At 38.9% G+C, this 14,167-nt stretch overlaps 1 protein-coding gene across 6 annotated transcripts in view; it reads right to left on the bottom strand.

The window, feature by feature from the left end:
* Window positions 1-14,167, bottom strand: part of slit2 (slit homolog 2 (Drosophila)) — a 448,496-nt gene that overhangs the window by 36,237 nt on the left and 398,092 nt on the right. For 4 of the 6 annotated variants that reach the window (XM_048546634.2, XM_059646918.1, XM_048546661.2 and 1 more), the window contains one exon: window positions 8,326-8,352. The exons of the other annotated variants lie outside the window; for them this stretch is intronic. In XM_048546634.2, coding sequence (XP_048402591.1) covers window positions 8,326-8,352 — 27 coding nt within the window. The remainder of the gene's footprint in view (window positions 1-8,325; window positions 8,353-14,167) is intronic. 6 annotated transcript variants of the gene reach the window in all.

Raw genomic sequence — 14,167 nt, 5'->3', positions numbered from 1 at the left:
GGCCTACAAAGTTAAGAAGATTATTTCATTCAAGCCATTATTAAACTCTCCTCTTTACTAGTGACTCATAAAAACTCAAAACATATAGTATAAGAATGGAAGAAGTCATCAACTCTCCCCTAACACGTGCACAGTATTATACATGGTGATAAATTAGTGCACTTATTATGGCTACAAGATCATATAAAACACATTCAGTTCTGGTGGCTAGGTGGTGCAGTGGGTGAAAACATTGTTAATTCAGCATGGGACTCACTATCCAATCCAACTTAGACTGTTAGAATAGTAGCAAAGAGTTTTAAGAGTTGAAAGAGAGATGCATTTGTAAGTATAACCTTTCATTGACAATAGTTCACACAAACAAGCTGTAGTTTAGCATTAATTGCATGAAATGTCAGTCTCACATACAGAAGGTGTGAATCCTTGTGTGGGACCGGAAATTATGCTGTGGGTGGTATTACTGATGCTTGTATTAATGCATCAGAATATTCAGTTAGACATAAGGAATGAACATTGTGTATCTGGCTTGGTTAAATGTAACTTCTGGGAAGAATTGAAGCAGATAGTGAATTCAATGGTGCAGAGAAAGATAGCATTGATCTGACCATTCTAAGCTCAGAAAAATACTGAAAACCAAAAATTCCAATAGTTATTCCAATTCACTCCGACTGTAACTCAAGGAAGAGCGCATTACAAGGGTCACAAGTTGATTGAGTCATGAATACCTCAGGTCCTGGTTTAAGTTGGAACTGCAGAGAGCCTCATAACAATGGGCAAAGGCCTTAAATGAGCAAGGCCAGGGATCACATGCATCAGGTACTCCTAGCCTCTCAGTCATCAAATGAGGTCTAGTTCATCACTGGTAAGATGCACATGGAACATCAACCACTTCTAAAGTGGAAGCGGACTCACCTGATTGTATATGTTGGAAACAAATTTATGTATTCAATGTTTTCCTAAGACAGTTCTCTTCCAAAGATCTAATTGAGCAAAATTAAGAAATATTTGAAATTCATAGAGTCATAGAATTGTACAGCATGGAATCAGACCCTTCGGTCCAACTTGTCCACACCGACAAGATATCCTAAATTAATCTTGTCCCATTTGCAGGCATTTGGCACATGTCCCTTCAAACCAATCCTATTTATGTATCCATCTAGATGTCTATTACATGTTGTAATTGTACCATGAAGCAACATAATGATTCTATACCTCCTGGACAGGACCTTGGACCCCAGCATTACAATTTGCACTTTTCCCATTCATGCAGGAGCTTTAAACATGTGTCAAATGCTGCAGGCAGCTGCCAGGATATGCAATGAGGTGACCTCTCTCCAACCTAGCATACTCCAACGGGGTATAATCCTGTCTTAATTTTCCAGACTGTTGATTGCAAATTTTTTGGGTCCTGTTCTTTCAGATGTCAAAAAGCCTTATTCCTGTGAGAAGCACTTGCAGACTGGTGCAACACACATTTCTAACTTCATGCAAGTACATTATACCAACATCTGTAACATAGCACGCTATTAATCATACCAATAAGATGCTGGAAATAATTCACAGATGAAACACTGGCATTTGAAGAATTTCTAGTCTGTACCTGCCCACACTTCGGCTTATGAACTGCATAAGTTGATGCATTCTTCATGTAAGCAATAAGGTACATTGAGAATATGGATGACACACAATTTAAAATGCTTTTTCTATGTTTGAATACATGTAAAAATATAACCTAAAGTTAAAAATAAAGCTTTGAGGTGCTTGAGGGCCTTGTTGTCTACAATACTAATGCAGCACTCAAGTTCTGCGTTCTGGAACTGCTTTAAAGTTAAAAGGCTGAAGAATAAAATTTCTCTTAATGATAATTTTAAAAGAAAATCAGTATGTGCATCAATGGGAAAGCCATTTTGTTCACAATCTGAAGTAAAATTATCCACAGAAAAACATTTTCCCCTTAAGGTTTAGTCATGCCCTTAGTACATGAATTTTAATGGAAATCCACAGAGATTATTTCACCTGTTGTTGCCAATACGGTGTTTCTGTTTGTGCACTAACATTAAAAGCAGATTCTCTGTTCCACAATCAAGAAAAATGTCCTGTGGTTATACACAATGGCTTTTGTGGCTCATTATCCCCTATACATTTTTTATTTGCTGTTAAATTGATGAAGCTAGGCCACCCACATCAGGCAGATAATCGTGTTTTGATTCCTCCATTTCTCTCTGTCTACCGACAAGAAGGATCTTATTAGGATTTTAATTGAAGCATACTTTAACATTTCCTAAACTGTTCATGATGTTGAAGAATTACAGAATTGACATCAGGACTTTGGAAAACATTAGAATCTAATTTAATATAAACAAAATAGGAACAGCAGGGGGCCACTCAGAATTTCAAAACTGCTCTGCTACTCGATGTGATCATGTTTGATCATTCAACTCGGTATCTTGATCCTGTTCTCCACATACATTTTGATCCCTTTAGATCCAAGAACAATATCTTGAAAACGTTCAATGTTTTGGTCTCAATGGCTTTCTATGGAAGAGAATTGGCAGGATAACCGCTGTCCGGGTAAAGAAATTTGTTTTAATCTCAGACCTAAACGGACTTCCCATGTACTCAGACTGTGATCCTTGGTTGTTAACTTTGCGGTCTTTGGGAACATCTTTCTTGCATTTATCATTCCAGAAGATGTAGTAACTAAACATGTTGGAGTTAGGCATACCAACATAAATTTATGAATGACAAACTTAAAAGTTTTTGCTGTTGCCAGAGTTCTCTGGCAATGTTAAAAAAGAACATAGATGTGCGGCATTTGGTTTTGATAACGTCATACAGGGATGTTAGTAAATAAAATCAGTGTATATAGAATTGGGTCAACATACTTGTATGGATAGAGAATGAGTTAATTGAGAGAAACCATAATGAAATAAATACTTTGCTTCTTTTTCTGGGGTATGTGGAATATTCCTTGTTCCAGGTCTACTCAGATCACCACCCATATCTTTTTCTCTGATAGATTGATGATTTCTTCAGTGTTTCTTCCTGCTCTCATTCAGAATTAGAAAAATTAATTTGTTTTGCTTCCAATTTCCATCCTTTCCTCATCTTCACCTGGTCCATCTCTGACTCTACCCTTCTCTACCTTGATTTCATTAATTCAATTCTGAGGATAGGCTACCGACCAATATCTATTATAAGCCCACTGACTCTCATAATTATCTTCACTACATCTCCACACTCTGCTTTCTGCAAGGATTCGATTCTATTCTCTCAGTTTCTTCATACCTGTTGCATCTGTTTTGATGATGTCACCTTTCATGAGGATGACTTTGATATAACCTTTCTCCTCAACCGAAGTTGACAGGGCCTTCAGCTGTGTCAAACCCATCTCTTGCACTTCGGTCCTCACCTCTCCCCATTACTCCTGGAACAATATAGTTCCCTTTGTCCTCACATTCCAACCCCTTCTCAAAACTCGCTAGCCCACTAATCTCTGCATTTAAAGGATCATCCTTTGCCATTTCAATCACCTTCCTTCCCCTCAGTGTTCCTAAGAGACCATTCCCCATTACATTCTTGTTGAACACCTCCATAACTTCTACCAAATTCCCCATCCCCCAGGCAGCTTTCTTTGCAATCTCAAAGATGCAACACTTGTCCACTAATCTTCTCTCTACTTATCATTCAAGGCCCCGAACACACCTTCAAGCTGAAGCAGCATTTCACCTGTACTTCTTGAATCTAGTCTTTGTTGTTTACAATGCGGACTCCTTGACAGTGGTGAGACCAAACACAGACTGTATGGCCACTTTATGAAACACTTTTGATCTGTGCATAGGAATGACCCTGCCCTTCCAGTTTCTCACTATTTCAATAAACCACCTTGTTTTCACGCTAACATTCCTGTCCAGGGCCTGTTGCAATGTTTCAATGTAATACAACACAAGCTAGCGGAACAACATCTCATTATCATCTTAGGCACTCAGAGCTCTAGCTCTGATTAATAATTTCAATAACTTCCCAACTTGAATGCATGATGTCTGTTCTCCACTTTTCTTACATTCCCACTCTCCCCACTTCTCCACATTGGAATTATGAAAGGGAAATCATGCTTCACAAATCTACTAGATTTTTCCAAAGTTGTAACTAGTAGAGTGGATAAGGGGGATCCAGTACATGTGGTATTTTTGGGCGTCCAGCAGGCTTTTAATAAGGTTCTGTATGAGATTTGCACATAAAATTAACATGCATGGGTTTTAGGGAAGTGTGCAGGCACGGATGGACAACTGGATAGCAGACAGGAAACAGAAGGTATGAATAAATGGATATTTTTCCATGTGGCAGGTAGTGACTAGTGGGCAGGAAACAGTCCTTGGACCCTTGCTCTTCACAATATGTATCAATGATTTGGGTGAGGGAACTAAATGTAATAGCTCCAAGTTTGCATGATGTCACAAAGCAGATTGGGAGGGTGAGCCTTTGAGGAGGATGTAGGAATGCTTCAATGTGATTTGGACGTGTTGAGTGAGTGGGGAAAATGCATGGCAGATGAAGTACAATATAGGTAAATGTGAGGTTATCCACTTTGGTAGCAAAAACAGGAAGGCAGATCATTATCTGAATAGCAATAGACTGGGAAACAGGGAGATGCAATGAAACTTGGATGTCCTTGTACAACAGGAACTGAAAGTAAGTATGCAGGTCGTGAAGAAGGCAAATAGTATATTGGTCTTCATAGTGAGAGGATTTGAGTACAGGAGCAAGGATGGCTTGCTGCAAACATACAGGGCCTTGGTGAGACCATACCTGGAGCATTGTGCAGTTTTGGTCACTTTATCTGTGGAAAAATGTTCCATCATCATAGAATCCCTACAGTATGGAAATAAGTCCGCACCAACTCTCTGAAGAACATCCCACTCAGACTCACCTATCCCTGTGGCCCATGGTTAATCCACTTAACCTATACATCCCTGAACACTATGGGAAATTTAGCATGGCCAATCCACTGAACCTGCGCATCTTTGGACTGTGGGAGGAAACCAGAGCACCTGGAGAAAACCCACACAGACACAGGAAGAATGTGCAAACTCCGCACAGCCAGTTGCCCAAGGCTGGAATTGAACCCTTGTCCCTGGTGCTGTGAGGCTGCAGTGCCAACCACTGAGCCACCGTGCTGCCCTTTTTTTTAAATATAAAAGACACATTACGAAGAAAGTAAAACAAAGGTTTACCGGACTGATTCCAGGATGGGTAGGACTGATGCACAAAGTGAGACTAGATCAGTTTAGGATTGTGTTCAGTAGAGTTTAGAAGAATGACGGAGTATCTTGTAGAAACTTATAGAATTCTAACAGAACCGGACGAGGTAAATGCAGGAAGGATGCTCTAAGGGCATGGAGTAGGCCATTTAGAACTGAGATGTGGAGAAATTTGTTCACCCAGAGAATGGTGAGCCTGTGGCATTCTCTGCCACACAATGTGGTTGAGGCCAAAATATTATGTGTTTTCAAGAAGAAGTTAGATTTATTTCTCAGGGTTAAAGCAATTATAGGGTATGGGGAGAAAGTGGGGACAGGGTGCTGAGTTGGATGATCTGCCATTGTTATATACCCGCTCCTATTTTCTAAGTTTCTATGTCTTGTTTACTTTGCTCTCAGCAGACAGGACCAATTTTCTCCCTTTCACGCTCCCTTAATTCATATCTATTTTACATCTCATTATCTCCTTCATCACCACGAAGAATCCCCTTGTCTGTACACCATCTGTTCCATCACTCCACCTCTGTCGCTATCAAATATATAAAATAACCCATTTTCCAACATTTTTCAGTTCTGAATAAGTCATACTGGACTCCAAATGTCAAATCTGTCTCTCCCTCTCTCTACAGATACCACTAGACCTGCTGAGTTTTTCCAGCATTCTTTGTGTTTGTTTCAGACTTCCAGTGTCTGCACTATTTTAGTTTTACTTATGTAGGAATAAATGGGGCATTCTCAGAATGACAGGCTTTCATTTGTGGGGCATTGGAAGGGTCACTGCTAAGTACATAACTGTTCACAGTCTATAATAAATGATTTGCATTTTAAATATTTCCAGAATACCAAATTGAATAGAAACTTAAATTGTGAGGACTGTGCAAGGAGATTCAAGAGGAGTTGGAGACCCAAAATGAATGAGCTAGAATATGGTAGATAGAATATAACATAAGCGTGATTTGGTCTCCTTAACTAAGGAAGATTGTTTGAGTCAAAGAAGGGCTACAATTGAAGTTTATCAGATGGGATGTTGGGATTGTTTTAAGAGGATTGATTGAGAACATTGAGTTTGTGTTCTCTTCAGTTCTGAATAATGTGAGGTAATCACATTGTAATTTACAAAATTTGGAGAGGGCATGTCAGAGTGGATGTAAGTGGGATGTTATGCCTGATTGCTGATTCTAGAACCAGGGACATTATCTCAGAACAACAGGTAGATCAGTTAAGTCTTAGAGGAGAAGGATTGTTTTCCACTTAGAAGGTGGAGAATCTTTGGAAATCTCTAGCTCAGAGGTCTGGGAAACTCAATCATTGAACAGATTCAACTCAGAAATTGATATATTTTGGGGGGCTAAGAGGAGGGATATGGAAATATGACACTGAAGACATGATCAGCAAGAAGCAAAAGCAGAAATTCGCTCTGGTCCAGTGAAGGCTGTTCTTTGGAGATTGAGGCTAAGGCATCATTTGTGGTGGGGTTCAATTTCCAGACACTAACAAACTATATACTTTTGATTAGCACAAAAACATTACTTTAAAAAAAAATTAATTGATCAGAAAAGATAAGCAGGTGGAAATATTGTTGTTAGAGAAATGGCACTAAATGTTTAGCTCCAGTGCAAATGTTCTGCCTGGTGAAAAACATCTCTGCATGCAACTATGGAAAGCAATAGCAAGAGTCATGCAGGTGACGACAATCCATCAGGTGCAGATTACTGGAACAGCATCATGCAATGTAAAACTATTCTCAAAGGTAGCATCTGCTATTAAATATTAAATATAATTCAAACCATGTACTGATAAAGCACAATTTATTTAAATATTTTCTAGACTTTACATTTAAGTACAACTTACTAAAAATGAGTCTGCCTGTGGTTATGGAAAACTGCCTTTGAAATTGAATATGGCCTATGTGTATCCCTGTTTAGTGCATTGTATTTAAGACAGGCAGTGCGCTGAACATGAGGAGCACAGCTCCTGCCAGAGACATTGATTTAACTTGGAAATTGAGCAACTGGGCATATTGCGAGCAGGATCGAAAATGTTTTAGCACATGTGTGCATCAAAAGGAATCCATGATCTCAATCTACCTGTTTGAGAGTACTGATTGTTCTTTAAACTCCCTGGCCTGTCTAATTTCAGGAGTCAATACAAAAGGACTGTGCCGAGTTCTGTTGTTGACTTTATTATTGTGCAGATTATGCTGTCTATAATGCTGTAATGTCACATAAACTACAAAGATATTTATTGACTGATTTGGATCGACTCCATAATAATGAATATTAATGGCTTCATGTATATTTTAGCTGTTTACATTTGAGACACATTTTATACTTCTTATTGCCATCTTACTTCATTTCTTACATGGATACGATAATTATATATCTTATTCGTTATTTATTTTTGTTTGGATGGCTAATGCGTTATGTACTCTAATCTTATCTAGTTCCTGGTCAAGGTTTAATTGCATTATTTATCTTGCTTTGATACAGTTTATTTTTCCAGAGGTGAGGTAATAATTGACACTAAGTGATCAAGATCAAGCCACAGACAGGCTTTCATTAAGCAACACCACTTGCTATAAGTATGAGATAACAAATGAAATTGGCTATCCCAATAACAAAGTACCACATGTCAATGCAGCAGATATATTGCAATTAAATCATATTCATCTTTTTGACTGATGCAATACATGGTATGTAACATAGAGCTAGTTGAATCTGGGCTAGTACTACAATGATGAAGCACAATTATACTTCCGTACAAGTCAGCAGGCATGTAGTTTTTAAACACTAGATGATTTTTTTGGCACATCATGAGGATGAGATCCAGTCATCTTTCAAAGCTGAAGATGTGCTGAAGAAGAGTAGCTTGACTTGATATCCTTTCCTACCTCACCATAATGCTTTCAAAATAAGAAGGAAAAATGACAGTAGTGTCAGGGAGTGGGGGTGGAAATCATGCACCTCATTTCCAAAAAACAAGCAGGTGACAGGAAGAAAAAAAATGATCCAAGTCTAAGAGCTTGTGGGAAAGAGAAAAAGGGGAGAAACAGACTGCGACTGACCTTTTTCCACCTCATTCAGATTAGCAGCTTGCAGTGACAAGAGATAGAAGAAACAAGAGATTTTCTGAGTTTATTCTTTTTCAACACACTGGAACAATATAATGCAGCAGAAAAAAAGCAGCTTATTTATTTTATTTAGCGGCTTATCTACGGCTTTCATTTCTCCCTCCACATTTTGAGTTTTGTGTTTGATTTCTCTAATTTTCTTTAATTTTCTTACATTCTCTTTATCAGAACCACAGATTCTGCCAGGGCCACAGACATCCTTGTTGATCACAATGTACCTATTCTTGTGAAATAATTATGATGGCATAGTTTGTTAACTATTTTGTTTCTTCATTGTAAATCAATTTCTCACTTTCAATTTCCTCCCTTCCTTTCCTGATAGCATCTTTTGTTGCACTGATTTGGTTTCACAGAGATGACTGTCCACAGACCAATTGACCTCTCCCTATTGTATGCCTGACCAATGGGTATCAGTAGAATGTTTGACTGTGGACGCCATTGCATCTGAACCTGATTCTGTTATCCCCTGATATCCACATACGTGCATTTTTCAGCAGAGTTTTCCAAGATTTAAGGGAGGAGTTTTAGCCGATTCTGCTTCTCCTTTGTTCAGGGGAACCGAGGGGAGCCCTCAAACCACAATTGCCATATGGTTGAGATTGAATAACTCAGCACAAACTAGGAAACCAAAGTGAGGCTTTCCTGGCACTGACTTATGCAGTAACACGTTGGACTAACCACTGGTTTATCAGATACAACTTCAGAAGCATTATTATCGCTGTAGAAATTAGATTGTAGAAATACACTGACAATCTCTAAAATCAAGCTTTTAAATAAATCCAGTCATTCAGAGTTTGTGTTAGCAAGTGGTACAAGCAGATTATGGTAACAGTCCAGTAAACAAAACTGGCTGGTTTAATTAATGGCTAATATTGGTCTTTTGGTTTTCTATGGTATCATGTGTTCCCCAGGTGTCAGGAAATTCTGAAACTAGTAGTTATTTCTTTGACTGCTGACAAAAACCCTACTTTTGCAAAAATGAGTTGCCAAAATTTACAGAACAGATTCAAGTTAGGCACCACTGACTTAGAGCAGTGACTATGAATTTATATTCTTGGACCTAATATCACAGGTAATCAAGCAACAAATCAGTGATCTTTTTCTTTTATTCATTTACAGGATGAGGGCATCGCTGGCGAGGCAGCATTTATTGTCCATCCCTAAATGCCCAGAGGGCAGTAGAGAGTCAACCACATTGCTGAGAGTCTGGAGTAACACGTAGCCCAGGCCAGGTAAGGATGGCAGATCCCTTCCCTAAAGGACATTAGTGAACCAAATGGTGTTTTTTCCAACAATCAACAATGGGTTCATGGTTATCATTAGACTCCTTAATTCCAGATATTTATTGAATTCAAATTCCACTCTGTGCCATGGCGGGATTTGAACCTTGGTCCCCAGAAAATTATCTGAGTCTCTGAATTAACAGTTCAGTGATAAGCCATTGCCAGAGTACACTACTCAATCCTTCTGGACAATAATGTCCATGCTCCATTGTAAAGTGACATTTTACCAAATGACCAATAATTAATGCAGCTTCCATCCATTGGACTGAACACTAACAACATCTCATTTTAATGTAATTATCAGAACAAGCCTAAAGGTGCTTCACAAGAATTATAACAGTCCATATTTTTCATAAAGTTCATGAAGTTCTGAAAGATACCACAACAGGAGACCAAAATCAGCAGCAAAAAGCTACGATATGAACAGGGACCTTAAGGAAGAGAGAATAAGAGAGATGGAAATGTCAGGCATGGTATTGCAGACTTTAGAACCTCAGTTACAGAGGGCACTGGCATCAGTGATAGAGGGATTATAATCAATGATGTGGGAGAAACCAGTATTGAAGTGCAGGGATCATGGGGGAAATAATTTAGAAAGGAAAGGGTGAGGCCATAGAGAGGTTATACACAAGAATAAGAACTTTAAATTAAAGGATACTGTTAGACTAGGATCCAACATAAGTCAGCAACAGAAAGTTGCCACCCAGGTTGACAGGGCTGTTAAGAAGGCATAAAGTGTTTTAGCTTTTATTAATAGAGGGATCGAGTTCCGGAACCAAGAGGCTATGGTGAAGCTGTACAAAACTCTGGTGCGGCCGCACTTGGAGTATTGTGTACAGTTCTGGCCACCACATTATAAGAAGGACGTGGAAGCTTTGGAAAGGGTGCAGAGGAGATTTACTAGGATGTTGCCTGGTATGGAGGGAAGGTCTTACTAGGAAAGGCTGAGGGACTTGAGGCTGTTTTCATTAGAGAGAAGAAGGTTGAGAGGTGACTTAATTGAAACATATTAAATAATCAGAGGGTTAGATAGGGTGGATAGGGAGAGCCTTTTTCCTAGGATGGTGACGGCGAGCACGAGGGGGCATAGCTTTAAACTGAGGGGTGAAAGATATAGGACAGATGTCAGAGGTAGTTTCTTTACTCAGAGAGTAGTACGGGAATGGAACGTTTTGCTTGCAACGGTAGTAGATTCGCCAACTTTAGGTACATTGAAGTCGTCATTGGACAAGCATATGGACGTACATGGAATAGTGTAGGTTAGATAGGCTTGAGATCGGTATGACAGGTCGGCACAACATCGAGGGCCGAAGTGCCTGTACTGTGCTGTACTGTTCTATGTTCTATGTTCTATGTTCTAACTACAGGGGCTATGGATGAACAGGACTTGGTAGGAATTTGGATTCAAAGAGTAGAGTTCAGATGAGCTGATGTTTATTGTGGGTGTGGGAGAGGAGTTGGGAAGGCATTCAGAGAGCACTGCAATTGGCACTGAAGCTAACAAACGCATGGCTGAAGGTTTCAGGTGAAGTTGAAACATTATGAAATGGACAGTGTTATAAAGGTGGGAGTAGGTAGTAAAAGTTGGAGTTGGAGGCTCAGCACAGAGCAAATTAAGATGCTGAAGTTTCACACAGCAGAGTTCAGCCTTAGACAGTAGCTAGGGAGGGGTAAAGGAGTCAGTAGCTATAGAACAGAACGTGTAGCATCAGATTTCATTAAGGCATTTAATAACTGAGAATAATAAATTCTGACTTTGAACGATAATTGAAATATGAAATGAACATCAGATAAGATGTATTATAACTGGCTAAAATCAAAATCTACTCGGTTACACAACAAAAATTACCCCGCCAATTGGAGCAATGTAAGAAATAGAAGTTGGAATAAATCATTTAGGTCTTCAAATCTGCTCCATCATTCATTAAGATCATGGTCTATCCAACCAACTTCACAATAACAAGTAACCAAGCTATGCTTATCATGTTTTACGTGTGGTCTCTTTAAAGCATCGTGACATTCAGAAAGAGGTCTTTGGCAAATGTCCTTTCCTTGTTGACTGTTCCATAACAATACCAATATTCTGCGGCACTTCAATGCTTCAGCTGTACATAACAGTTCACTTCTTAATTGAATAACTTATACAAAATTTTCACCATACACTGTGAAATGCCGCTGGTCTTTAGGTTCCTGGGTGCTGTAAATGAGCTGCAATACTGGATTACATGAGGTTAGCTCAACTGCATCAGTTTCTGATGTTCCAATTCGGTTGCTCACAATGTCCTGAAAATGCTAGCAACAGGCGATCAGGAATATTGAAAAAGTGCTGTCTGTCACATGATCAGTTTCTTGACTAGGGTGGCACATTACGCAGGTGGAAAATAGGATACTCAACAGTCAAATACATTTTGCTTCATCTAAAGTGATCTTGCCTTCTACGGTCCTCCGGCCACATTATGCAGAAGCTGCCAAATTGATGTTGCCTGAAAGTTCACAAGGTTATTATGCCATCATAATTATTGTGAATATGCTACTAGTGACCCTTGACACCAACTACTACAAAGTATGTGGGGTCAGGGGAAGGTTACCTTGTTTGGCCATGGCTGCTGAAACAGGCATAGTTGTGGGTGTCAGCAGTCACTGCCTTTCTTATAATCTTGGCATTGGTGGTATATTTAAGTGTGAGATGCCAGCTTTGAAGGGTGTGAACTCTTGTGTCCCCAGATAATGCTCCAGTATTAGCCATTTTCATAAGAATTCATTAAACATTGCAGAGAATCTCTTAACCTTTGGGGATCCTGGCTATGATCCCAAGAATCATATATACTTGTCTTCTGTGTGTTCTGCTGCCTCTTCTTTGGTTTACAGGGCTATACAGTCAAGTCACACACAAGGATATTGCCAGCTCGGAGTTTTCCTTCTTCATCCCCTCTACATTAAATGCATTTATTTAGGCTGGTAACAGATTTTGCCACAACAAGATTCAGCAAAAACAATGGAGCAGGATGGAACTCAACATTTGTTTTGGTGTTAAGGCCTTTTTCTTTGGAAGAAGTGCCCCAAGATAGTCTTGAAATTTTGAGCCAGAAACTGGGACCAATCTCAGGAGGATCCACTGCTAGGTACTGACTTTTCAGAAAGCATCAGTATGAAAAAAATTATTTTTATTGCTCTTGCAATAACTGCAGTAGCTACAATTTGCATTAATGAATATTTAAGACAAATCTGAAACCAACATAATTGCTAATGTAGAAAAGGCTGTTTTAACAATATATCACAACACTTCTCACGTCCAATTTAATATTTGGTGCATTTTAAGCAATACAACTTTTTTAATATTTCAGTTTAGAAGCGAAAACTGAAATCCTGACTTAAAACACCTCAGCCCAGAGCAAATCTGAACATTTCCATCACTAAACACACCTTTGAGGATGCTATTCTGTGAAACAAAGCAGGCAACATTTTATATCAGCATGCGTTCAGCCCTACTCCCTCTCATTTACCGTAAATCTGCGGTAGGTTTCTTGTCAGCAACTGGGTCACAGCATTCCAAACAGAATGCACAGCAGAACAAAGCAACATAGCATTTTGACACTAAAGTCGTTGTTCCTCTGTTTTTGTTTGTGCTTACTGTATTTGGCACAACTACCTCAAAGTAGGTTGCTGGCATCATCTTTTAGCTTATCGGATTATTTCATACTGTTCATCTTCAGTGGTAGATGCCATCCAGACATCTGTCTTGTGGTCTCCAAATGGCTCTAACTCTATAAAGTCATGTTAAAAATAATCTTACATTGTAGCTGTACACCAATGGTCTTAACTCCACCATTTTTTCTCAAACTACTGCTTGTTGGAAGAAAGAAATTTTAAGAAGTTCCTTTTCAATCCACGGAGCAGGCAATACATGGATGGAAGAAAGAACAAGGACAAAGCTTACAATAGATTATAAGGAATATTGAAAAGAAAATACCATACAAAACAAAATTACTACCTTCAGGTTTAATCATCTGTCAAATAACTCAACAGTTCTCAATTTAAAATTTAGAAATTGCCATTAACAATGTAAGCATCTGTGCACTGTGTCTATTATTCAAAAATTAAGATTTTGTATTCATGTTTTAGCATTGTGAAGAATAATTTTTGATGTAAGCTTTACTGCATTTGTGTCCTTTGACAAACAAAAACATAATTTTCTGGCATACACAAATGTTCCATTGTGTATTTTAAGTCTGTTACATAGTCTAGGAATTTTCAAAGTTAGTTCTCTGGTCTAGGTTAAACTGACTGATCCAACTGGAGTGATGATGGTCAAAGGTGTTACAACTGGCCTCACATGAAGATTATCCAACAGATGAATTGTTGAAGGGTTGCCACAGCTTGTGGAACCATATTCCAGCATGAGTCAGTGCCTTTGGGAAAGAAATGGGAACCAAAAATGTGAGAGAAAGGAAAAAATGTAGCCAATGAGATAGCAGGAACTGCAGATGCTGGAG

The sequence above is a fragment of the Stegostoma tigrinum genome, chromosome 1 (assembly GCF_030684315.1).
Source record: "Stegostoma tigrinum isolate sSteTig4 chromosome 1, sSteTig4.hap1, whole genome shotgun sequence".
NCBI classification, from domain to species: domain Eukaryota; kingdom Metazoa; phylum Chordata; class Chondrichthyes; order Orectolobiformes; family Stegostomatidae; genus Stegostoma; species Stegostoma tigrinum.
The sequence above is the reverse complement of the archived record's forward strand: the minus strand, read 5'-3'. Positions and strand labels throughout refer to the sequence as shown.